General features: G+C 42.2%; 1 protein-coding gene across 4 annotated transcripts; it reads left to right on the top strand.

Annotated features, from left to right (window-relative positions):
- The first annotated feature begins 7 nt into the window (after positions 1 to 7).
- Positions 8 to 12,225, top strand: LOC107217985 (eukaryotic translation initiation factor 4 gamma 2). 4 transcript variants are annotated; one of them, XM_015655712.2, is made up of 8 exons: positions 8 to 146; positions 6,090 to 6,201; positions 6,351 to 6,567; positions 6,843 to 7,785; positions 7,876 to 8,013; positions 8,203 to 9,098; positions 9,235 to 9,540; positions 9,658 to 12,225. In XM_015655712.2, the coding sequence occupies exons 4-8, from the start codon at positions 6,882 to 6,884 to the stop codon at positions 9,724 to 9,726; spliced, it is 2,313 nt and encodes a 770-aa protein (XP_015511198.1). In that variant the 5' UTR covers positions 8 to 146; positions 6,090 to 6,201; positions 6,351 to 6,567; positions 6,843 to 6,881; the 3' UTR covers positions 9,727 to 12,225. The 4 variants fall into 4 exon arrangements, with proteins under 4 accessions (XP_015511198.1, XP_046598917.1, XP_046598916.1 ...); XM_046742961.1 differs by lacking the exon at positions 8 to 146 and adding an exon at positions 217 to 276; XM_046742960.1 differs by lacking the exon at positions 8 to 146 and adding an exon at positions 2,107 to 2,143.

The raw sequence follows: 12,225 nt of genomic DNA, 5'->3' as shown, positions 1-12,225 counted from the left end.
TTTCGGTTACTCGTCAAGCCTTGCTCGAACCGAAGTCAGTCTCCGTTCAGACGCTGAACTGAGAAGACGTCGAGTACGGTCTGTCCGGAAGTCCCCGAGTACAGCCGACGGATTGCGAAAGCCTCCACAAACAACAACCATCGGCCGTAAGTAAATCATCCTGTGTATTATTTTCAATTTTAAGTGGTAAATGTCAGGTTTATAAATTTGTGTGTACGCTAGATTGTGCTCGGGGGTGATACCGTATCGAGTGAAACAAAAATACGCCGCTCGAAGGTAGGCTGGAACCAATTTTGACGGGTTTTTCGCTTCTTTTTTTTTCTCGGTGCGGGAGCCTCGCAGTCGATGGACGGGCTCGCGTACGTCGCGCCGTGCGTCATGTCTGCTTGATTTCGAGCGCATCATCCTTGCCCGACCTTAAAACGCGTGCATCGTCTCAGTGCCTTTCGTTCTTTCGCCGTCCGAATATCATCTTTCCTCGTTTTGTGTCTGGAGTAACGCTTGTAAAAATATTCGATCCTATTATCGGCCAAGTTCGCTCTGCCGCACGCACTTTGCTTGTCGAACGTAGCGCGCGACGCACGCTGGTTTTTACTTTGACGTTTCACTCGATTCTTCCTCCCCGTCAATTCGCTTTCAAACAGAGACAGAATTTTCCTTCACTCCATCTCTCTCACTCTCTCTCTCTCTCTCTCTCTCACTCACTCCATCATTTCATTTCTTCTCTTTCTCTCTACCTTGCCTCCGACGTTCGATCACTATCGGCCTATGAATAGCCGCCGCGCTAATTTACATTCGCTCGTGGCATTCGCATGCATCTACCTTGAGCTTTAATCTACACCACCAACACCAGTAGAACGGTTAGATTATTGATATTGAGGTCAAATTGAATTCCCTGCGCCACGCTTCCCCCTCTCCCCCTCCCGCCCCGATCAGCTAACCGAATATTCACTCGATTCATGCGTCCCGACATATCGTCATCGGCTCACGAAATTCTGACAGCTCTCAACGCTCGTTTATTTCCTGCTGCATCGTAGGACGTGGATTTTCTGTACGTTGGCATCGTTTTCCGGGCTGCGGGAGGGGCTTGCGTCACGCCATTGCTATCTCTTTGTCCGTCGCCGTGACTGACTTGACTTACGAACGAACGAACGAACGGTTTGACTGTTCCGTCTCACGTCCCAGCATAAAGATCCCTCGAGGATTCGTTAGTCAAGTATTTCCATCGGCCGTCTTCCTCAGTTCCAAACGGTCAATTCATGCTTATTTTTATTTTTATTCTCGTCTTTTACAGTTGCCTAGTTTACTTCTCCATCTCTAGATACATCTATCGCAGTTTCAAGTTACAAGGAAGCCAGTAAAAATTCATGCTCTCACCGCTTCGTGTTTAATCGATTATTATCAATGACGTAGAATTCTTGCGAACGGGAAGTGATTATTCTAGAAATTGCTATTGTCATCATTCGCGCAGTTTCTTTTTACTCTGGCGTTAAAATTGAATGGTCTCTCCGGGTCGTTGTTTATTAGTCAGTAGCATGCGGCCAGTTTGAGCAACCAAAGTGAGAGAGAGAGAGAGAGAACGAGAGAGAGAGAAACAGAGAGAGAGAAAAAAGAGAAAGGGTAAAGTTTGTTTGAACGGTTCTTTTTCTCATTCTGAACGTACACACTTTGACAAATTTGCGGAGAAAACTACAGCCGTACCCTGTAATGTGCAGTTATTCGTTATCTCTGTCTCCCTCCAACTTGAATCGTCTGTCTCATTTTCTCGAGAGTTTCCGTTTGGCGAAATTTTGCAGTTAGATGTATTCCAATTTCGTGGAATCCTACCGCTGTTGCTGCTGTTAGCTGACGTAATTCTTTTTTGCGGTTACCTACGGCGCTCGTTTTATTTTCCCCGTTTCTCTCCCCCCCCCTCCCTCACTCTCGCATTCGAGAAATGCAAAGATAATCAGACAACGCTTTATATAGATTGTTGGTTGTGTAAACGCTACGATGATGCGACGATCGCCATTTTGTAAGCATCTGATCTCGAGTGACTAGGAGTCCTAGCTTAGGTTTGGAATTTGGATATAAGTAGCCATATATTTCAACGTGTGTTCCTTGTCTTTACAGGTGTATCCGTAACGTCTATACCCTACACGCAGTACGTACAGACATACATATTCACTTATTTATCTACAGAGAGCGGGGTTTTTATTGGATTCGCGAATGTTCCGCGCAATCTCGCGTTTCTAGTCGCGCATACGTTTTACAGCATGAATCTGTGTGTGTATATATGGTATATATGTATGTGTATAATTGCATCAGTCATTCATTATTTTTATTTCTCAATGGTTCGATTTTCCTTTCTTTCGATCTCGTTTCCTCCTCGACTGTAACAATTAGAGAGCGAGTCAAATCCAAATATACCTGTATTACATTTACATGACATTGCGACATCTACAAGCTAATTTATTATTACAACCAGGTTCGATTAGACCCTTCCCGCTGCTCTATGTCGAGTATCTATAATTTTTTGTTGACGATCGACCGACACAGGTAGTATCCTATACGTGTAATACGACGAATCGTAAACGTCACGACACCGGGTTGCTGTTTTCGATCCTGTCATATGTATACACGTGCATTCGAATTTCCAAATCTATTTGATTCTCGGATCTTCCGTGTGACTGGATAATCGAGGCGATGAATCACCCTCTTGTGTATTATATATTTATACATACGCAGCCGTACATTTCACCTTCGACCAATTCGTTTTCTTCGTGTTTACGCTCGTGTTTTAAAAAAGATTAGTAAACGATAGTGGATAAATAATAAACATTCGTCGTTATCGCTTGTGAGTAAATCCCGCAAGTTCGAGCTCGATATACGACGCAAGGAAAAAAAAAGGCAGTAAGAAATATGGCAAAGAAAGAGGGAGAGAGAAGTCGCTGTTAACCTGCAGAGTGATTGCGCGAAATGTTCTAGAAATACGAATGGGCTATATATAACTCGTTTGATGTATTATATGTACAATGTACGCGTATACGAATGTCATTAGTACAGAATTAATTCTCATAATCATACCTATGTCTCGTATTGGCATTGCGATAATACTCTAATCGGTATGCAATTAAAAGTTGTCACAGTACATATGTGCTGAATTTAGAGACATTGTTCTTTTACACGTCCGCATATAAGTCTCTATAGACCTCCGTAGACTGTGCTGTGTTATCTGAACGGATTTATCGCGTCAATTCAATGAGAAATCTTGGAACAACGTATGCGCATGTTAAACCAAGCTACATGTTACATGTAAACGTACCAAAGCGGGCGGGGACTCTGTCGAAGGATATTTTCGCACGTCATTTAAACACTCTTGTAATACAGTGCAGGCCTGTACCTTGAGAAAATACATGTTTTTTCCTCCGACAAGGCTGCTATAATAAAAAGAGAGAGAGGGAGAATCTCGTATCGCCTTAGTTCTTTGTACATTAACGTCGTGAACAGTTAAACAAGAGTTCGAATATATCCGTGAGAAGAAAAGGAAAGAATATACAGCACCTAGGTGCAATTGAGCTTAACGTTTAAACCATTTCACCAGTCGAAACGCGTGTACCTGACTTATCATTATGTCTTATTGTATCTTCTTCTCATCGTCAGCGGTAAAAATCTACACGTTGACACTCTTTGTACGTACCTACACCTACACATGCGCGTTAGACGGCAATGAGGGGATAAAAACAAAGAGGCTGCAAGTTCTCGAGCCGCTGCTGCGCGACCTTCGATGCCGCAGCAGCGACGACGACGGATCGGGAGGATGGTTATAACGAGAGAAAATTGAACTCCGGTCGAACCTGTTCGCGTTCCTCTCACTGGAGACTCGGAGTCGAATGAACTCCTCCATTCCGCGATGCGTGCGTTCACCTGCGTCGGATCACCCCTTTTCCCTCTGAACCCTTTGAACCAGGGTCGAACCTCGTCGTCACCTTCGGCAGGAGAAGAGGACTTCCACCCCGAAGTCCTCGACCCGGGAGCTCCTACATCGGTGCACCTCTTTCCTTCCTTCCTTCCTTTCTTCCTTCGGGCGTTTAACGTCTCCTCCGCCGAGTCCACCCGAGCTCGTCGGGATCCCGCGGGGTCATTGACCGTCTGACCACGAGCCGCGCCCCACATAATATTACGCTGTTGCTGCCGACGTCGACGCTGACGCTGATCTTGCTCTTCTTGCTCTCCTTGCTCTCCGTCATTGCTGTTCTCCCCCTGCGTAGCGGAGCTGTTAGTCGCGTCTCGATCTTACCATACGATCGGTGCACTCGTGTGGGTGATTTTTATGGGTGTAGACATTTTACACGAGTGCTACTCCTGCTGCTGCTGCTGTAGTTGTTGTTGTTGCGTTAATATTACGCAGATCCCCCTGCGCGCTTCGCACCCTCTATCCTTACAATGTGGTCGAGATACGTTGCCTCGATCCATTCTGCACCCATGCGCTTGCCTTCGGGAAGATCTACCGTGTATGTTATCATAGGTATACGGACGAAGGTAAGAAGAGAGTGATTCTGCCGACAGCGCAGGTGGGGGAGGACCGATACCGCATGTATGAGTGTATGTATGCATGTACGTATGTACATGCGTGCGGCGTAGCGTGGGATCGCGGTTAAATGACCGGGTGCTCGCGTCGTTGTCTCGAGTCTAGACTGCGATCTGTGGCCGCGGGGTTTATTCACCACCTTTTTTCTACTCGTTCGTAGTTTTTTGCTCGTTTTACTTCTGTCGAGCTCTATCTATCTCTCTTTATCTTCGAGACGGGTTCTTTCACGCATCGCCAACGAAATGACAGAGGATGAGTTATACGTAAGATATGGTCAAGGTCGGAAAAATCATTGTACTTATTGAAATATTATCTAGTCTGATATTCTATAATACTTGACTACAAAAATATCACCACGTGTGCCAGATGCACGCGCTCTCTCTGTTCTCCTATCTTACTCATTCACTCACTCACTCTATCTCTCTAGCTCTCTTTCTCTCTCTCTCTCTCTCTCTCTCTCGCTCTCTCTTTCCCCCAGCTTGCCAGCGGTCTAATAATAATAATGAACTTGATACAAGCTTGTATGCGAACTTGACGATGGATAAACACACACATTAGCTATTCGATCTGTTTTGGCGACTGAAAGGTGGGGGCGAAAAACACGGTGGTTGGATGAGATTGAATTATTCATGTAACAGGCGAAATTAGATCGTGAAAAATTGGAAAAAAGGCAGAGCCACGCCGGCCGTGGGCGTGAGAATTCTTGCGGGTAAATTTTTACAAATTTCTCCGCAAATACGCACTCATTGATCGATTCGCGATGGCGCAATTTGCCTTTTACTGCAAGTTGTTTTAGAAATTTGGGACATCGTGCGAAAGCGCAATTACGGCGTACCTCTAGTCACCTCTGTAATGAATACCTACTCTGAAATGAAACGGAAAAGAAAAAGAGGTGGATGACGGAAATTGAGAAGAATGAGAGAAAGAATCTTTTGTTCTCACGGTCCTTCTTGTTAAAGTCATTAACGGCCTACTAACCGCAGTAATATGATTATGTGCTAAAAATAAAGTTGAGAATATCGATCATGAGTGTTTCTCTTTCTTGAAACTCAACTGGGTTGCGATTTCGGGCAAAAAGAATAAAATTATCCCGACGAGTTGCGTGTTTTGAGGCAAACCTCTCCAACAAGCCCAATGCCGTTCGTAGAAACAGGCAAAGCATGTAACGCGCTATTTATACAGTGTTGAGACGCCGCTTAAACTGCGTGTATAACGATATTGATTTATCCCTACAACTCACTCGTCGTAATTATAGGGTAACAATTCGGGGAAAATTTGTCGAATACCAGAAGATGATCGAAATACATTTTCTTCTTGCGATTTTCACCGTTACTTTGAACGTCATATTATTTTTGCTGCAACGTTGTTTTTTGTAACAAAAATACTGTCGTTCGATCGGCATCGAATGATACAATGATAATGTATGACGTGATAATGATGATTTGAACGGAAAGTTTTTAATCTTAGAATTATGATATTGTTAATAATATTATTCATGTATACCCGTTTTATTTTTCAGCTTCCTAGAGGAAGATCTGTGTGCTGTGGTTTATCATTTAGGGGGCCAAAACACGCGCAACAACGGACGACCCCACAGGACCGGGGGGTGCTTCTCGTGTCTCGGGAGGAAGGTCAGAATCAGCAAAGTTAAATTAAAAAGAAAACTGTCCGTTGACTGTATAAATTCCCACGTTTGCGTGTAAAGGCAAAGAAAGCACAAAACATCGGTCAAAATAAAAAAAAAATATCCATTTAACAAGACTGATTCGATGCCTTCCAGGGACGAAATTCGCTCCCTATCCACTAAGCGACGCTGGATCCCTCCTTCAACTATTAGACGCGATGCACTCACCCAAGAAAGCAGAAATGATCTCATCTTCAGAAAGGTGCGGGGTATTCTTAATAAGCTTACACCGGAAAAGTTTGCAAAGCTGAGCAACGACTTGCTCAACGTCGAGCTCAATTCCGATGTGATTCTCAAAGGTGTTATTTTATTGGTGAGTACCCCATCGATTTCTCAAACATACCGTACCCGTAGGAAGTACTCAAAAACTTACTCTTAATTTTTGATATATTTTATAACCAAGTCCTGAACTACCGAGGCCAAATTACAGCAATGTCTTTATGAGTAGCATATTGCATAGGAGTTGTTACGAAATCTAGAATACTAGGTAAAATCAAAGAATTTCCAACTGTTTGCCTTGAGGACAGTTTGGAAGAATGTTTTGTCTGAAAAAAATATGAATAAATTGATTTTTGTCGTGACCTACAGATCTTTGATAAGGCACTCGATGAACCAAAGTACAGTTCTATGTACGCACAGCTGTGCAAGCGGCTGTCCGACGAAGCTCCAAACTTTGAACCTCAGAAACCAAACGTTGAAGGTCAAAAACCCCAAAGTACATTTAGACTGCTGTTACTCAACAAGTGCAAGCTCGAGTTTGAAAATCGATCAAAGGCAAACGAGGTATTCGACGGTCAGGATGATTTGGCCCCGGAGGAGGAGGAGCGCCGTCAGTTGGCAAAGCGCAAGATGCTCGGTAACATCAAATTCATCGGGGAGTTGGGGAAATTGGAAATCGTATCGGAATCTATCCTACACCTGTGCATTCAGCAATTACTGCCGGAGAGACGAAGGGGTGGATCCAGGGGGGACATGGCCAAGGATATCGAATGTCTTTGCCAGATTATGCGTACTTGCGGACGCATTCTGGACTCGGACAAGGGCCGTGGCCTCATGACTCAGTACTTTAAACGCATGAGCGTCTTGGCAGAGAGCAGCGATCTACCCCTGCGCATCCGTTTTATGTTACGCGATGTCATTGAGTTGCGTCGCGATGGCTGGGTGCCGCGAAAGGCTACCAGTACCGAGGGACCTATGCCCATCAATCTGATCCGCAATGACAACGAAGATTCGTCTAGGGGTGGCGGTTATCACAGGCGAGACGATCGCCCTAGCAGCGACATCTTTAGGAAAATGCGAGGCCTTGACGATATGTTGAGTACTATCTCACTAAGCTCCCATTCCTTCAGCATAGGACCCGCACCGTTTGGTTCAAATGGCTATTCGGGACCTGGTAACGTCGGCTACGGACGACACAACCAGCGCAATCAACCCAACCATTACCAAAATCAGAATCGTCATCAGAACAATTACCAGGGGAAGCATAATCACAATCAGCAACAACAGAACTCTCCCCATAATTACAACAACAGTAAGTTTATCAACACAGATATGACAGGAAATATAGTTTTTTTTTTTTTTTTTTGTAAATTGTTTCCACTAAACAATGATCCTCTTACAGATGGTAATAAAGAGCAGTCTAGATTGAGGGGGAAAATGCTGATAAAACAACACTCAGAGGAAGTGTCTCTTAGGCCTGCAGCCAATTCAATGGTATTCAGCGCCAACATGAAGCCCCCAAACTTACCTCTGAACAGCAGTAAGTATTTAATTTCGTTAATCGCAAATTTAATACTATTAGGTACCCTTCCCTTGCATATGGGGAATCAATTTTAAATGGCCCCCATCGATGAAATTTGTATGTTGAAAATGATGTATAATAATGTCGTATGTGATTTATGTATCGCACCATAAGTGAAAATGCATTTCACTAATTTTTATCCTTTAGGGATAGGTCTCTTCCCAGGACATGCATCTGAGGCTATGCTCGCATCGGCTGGTTCTCTAAAGGCTAGCCCACCGCTGCTGCACAAGGATCCGTCACCGGCGATTGTGATTAAGCAGGGCCCGGTAGAGAAGCGTGACAAAGTGCGCGACAGGAAGGATAAGGGACCTTCCAAGGAGGAGGTACTGAAAAAAATGAACGCTCTTATGGACGAATACGTTAATCATGGAAATGTCCAGGATGCGTTAACGGCTTTCAAGGATCACAAAATACCGGAAAGATTCCTACGTCACGTCATCTATGTATTTTATTCCAACACCCTCGATAGAGGTGATTCGGAGCGCGAACTTGCCGGCAAGCTGGTAGTCGAATTGAAGAAGGAGGGGCTTGTGAGCGGGCAACAGATACTCGAGGGATGGAAAGAACTCGTCGGCAGTATGGACGAGAGGGAGAGCACCATCCCATGCGTCGCGTCTCACGTCGCCTCCATTACAGCTAAAGCTATAATTGACAATCTTATGCAACTGACTGATCTCGCTTCGGTAACCGAGAATGGGCAACATCATCCTCTCTTCCTTTTGACTCTTCAGCAGTTGCACAAGACTCAGGGAAAAGCTAGGCTCATGCAGATATTCAACGAAAGTAAGGTCAACCTGATGAGTCAGCTGCCAGAGGTGGAGAAGACTAAGGAAAGGCTTGGCAAGATTCTTGAGGATAGAGAATTGACGTTTCTCTACCCTCTGCTCAGGATCCAAAGGGAGATAGGGAGACAGCTCGAGTCTGACCCCAGCCCTAACGCCCTATACAAGTGGATCAAGGAGAAACTTGACCCTTCGCATCACTCTGATCCAAGCTTCATCAATGCTCTGATCACTGTTCTTCTCAAATATATCACTCAGGTTAGCGTATTTGCATTACTTACCCTCCCCGGTCTGTAAACGTGTCGATCTTTCAGTAATTGGCGGCGAAACCTCCTTGGCTTGCGGATGAAAGTGTATTGTGACAAAAAAAACAAACTTTAACCATCCATTTCAGGAGACAACATTAGGTCCGGGTGTCGACCCAGAGTCCCCCGTGGACAAAGCTCTGGCAGAGAAAGAACGAGCGTTGCTAGAAAAGTACGGGCGCGTTCTCGAGTCCTTCCTACCGACCATCGATTCTCAAGTGACCGCCGTTCACGCTCTTCAGGTATTTTGCTACTCGCACAAATTCCCCAAGGGGATGTTACTGCGATGGTTTATAGCTCTTTACGAAATGGAAGTCGTCGACGAGGAAGCCTTCATGAAATGGAAGGAGGATGTTACCGACGATTATCCTGGCAAAGGACAAGCCCTCTTCCAGGTGAGTCTTTTCACTCTTTTTTCATCCTAAGATTGATTGTTACCATGACTTAGGTCAAGTCGTCTCATCGTTTCTGTTACCAGCATCGAAATATTCCCGAATTTCATTTCGATCTAGGTAAACTCCTGGCTGACATGGCTGCAGGACGCATCTTCAGAAGAGGAGGAAGATGATGGGGACAACTAGAAGGTGGAGGATGGCCCGCGAAAGGGAGCCCATCATCTCATAAGACTACCTATTATTTGAGGATAGGGTTTTAATTATCCACTACACGCTGAGCCGAAGGATTCCGTTTTATTAATTGCGTTGTCTCCATCTGCAACACGGTAAACTGCTACCAACAACAGCAAAAACAACAACCTGTCAGTCGGTCGGCCATTTAGCGGAACGAAGGAAACCTGTGACGTGATTTTAAAAAAAAGAAAACTCCAAAAAAGTAATGAAAAAAACAAAAAACAAGACGAAACTAAGTAACAAAAAAACAAAATAATAAAAAAAAAAATTAAATGAATACATTAAAAAAAAAAAATAGCAAAAAGTAATAATAATAATAATAATAATAACAAACCCGCGGGTGGCGCGACAGACCCTTGAAACAGGAAGTTTTAACGTTTTAGATAATTGAATTATTATTATGATTTATATAAGGAAATTGGGCCAGCAGGTATCAAGATACGCCGCAATATGATTAATTTAAAGTATATGTTTAAACACGATACGAGCGTAATGGTAATAAAGAAATAGAGAACGAGAGAGAAATTGGATGAGGAACGGAATAGAGAAGCCGAGGAAATGAAATGAGGGAAGGAAAAAAACGAATGAATAAATGAATTAATAAACATAAGAAATACAATTACCAAAACTTAAAAAAACGAGAAAACATAAAAAAAAAAAAATCAATACTATATTAGTCTGGTGATTTGTGTTGTCCAAGTTTTTGTCTAGTATTGTGCATGTGCCACGTTTTGTAAGTCTTTTTGTCCGCGGCCACAAACGAGTCGCTTGTTATCTCTGTGTACCAGCTTTTACATTTATTATGAAGAAATATTATTATTATTAATTATATTATTATTATTATTATACTACAATTATTTACTTACTACAAAAAACTGAAATACATTCATCAATTTGCCTAACGAAACCATAATATCTATACGACGGTGCAGGAACGGCTCGAATATGTTTTTTTTTTCTCTTTTCTTTTTAATAGCCTATGAACTGTGAAAGAGTTTTTCAACGCGTAAATGCGACGACGTATATATGTCGACGTGTAATTAACCAGCCATGAATCAGTGATGAAACTCCGAACTTTCAAAAAAAAAAAAAAAAAGGAAATGAAAAAACGCCAGCAAAATCAATAAAACACCATATGCCTGCCTCTATCTAACTTATATGCCTACCTTACCTATATCTACCAATTTATTCTATTTGCCGCGCAATGCATACATAATTATAATTATTGTCACTAACACTACAATCACCGCCACTATTATTATTACTGTTGTTATTATTATTATTATCATCATTATTATTGTTATAGTTTTAATAAGTGATTCACGTAATTGCCGTTCAAACAACCAGCAGCCAATATCATTATCACCACTACCACCAACTAACCACGTAATATAATAGTGAAAGAGGAAAAGATAAATGGAAAGGAATATAAAATAATAATAATAATATACAATTAGCGATCCGATTAAAAAAAAATAAAAAACGTAAATGCAGAATAATAAACTTTGAGAAACTTATACACGGATTGCTCCCGGGCTGCTGAACTATCCCATCTTCCGGCCCAATTCCAAAGCGGTCTCATCATCCCGGTTCCCTAAAACTTCGGTGAACAATTTTAGACGTTTGAGGGCTTCCGCAGATGCATTAGGATGCCGATAATTGAATCGAATGTGAATTTGCAGTGAAATGTTGCATTTTGTGCATAAAAAAAGAATACTGTACAGGTGATTTTTCTCCTCAGAACTCTTGCCTCATTTAAGTAATTTCGTTGAGTAGGGAGCGTAAGGAGGAATTAAATCGTTCCTCTTTTGCAATAGCGAACGATGAAAGTTGAATGTCTATGTCTAAAATTGTTCCGATTCTGGATATATTTATCTATTATGTTATTAGCCTCTTCACGTACGTCTATTATATACATAATCGCTTGTCACATGAATCACTAAGAGAAAAAAAAATAGTAGATTATAATATCCCATGTAGGTATGCAGAGACATTCGCTGTGAAAACTATACAGCTAAAAAAAATTTTATTGCGTAATAGTTCGAATACGAAGCTCTTCGGGGCTTGACGTAAATTTATTATAACGATTATAATATTCACTTCTATTAAGAGTAATATTATTGCGATATTTGTTGTGAAATGCGTGTAAAATTACTGCACTACGTTTGTCTCTCTATGACTTCAAGATTGTCGTTCACACGTCTATTATACATAAAACATTATTCACATGCAAATACGTGTCACATATATACGTGATATAATGTGAATAAGAAAAAAAAAGTGAGTTTAGTTTTCGTCCCAGCTAACACAACAGAAGAATAGCGCAAGAAATAATATATTGTAAACTCAAGTTTTGTTAATTTATTTTTTCACCCAACAATTGTTATACACACATACATACATACATACATACATACATACCTACCTATGACATAAATTCATTATCACAGA

The sequence above is a fragment of the Neodiprion lecontei genome, chromosome 6 (assembly GCF_021901455.1).
Source record: "Neodiprion lecontei isolate iyNeoLeco1 chromosome 6, iyNeoLeco1.1, whole genome shotgun sequence".
NCBI lineage: Eukaryota > Metazoa > Arthropoda > Insecta > Hymenoptera > Diprionidae > Neodiprion > Neodiprion lecontei.
Note: the sequence above shows the minus strand (reverse complement) of the source record. Positions and strands in the feature narration are given on the sequence as shown.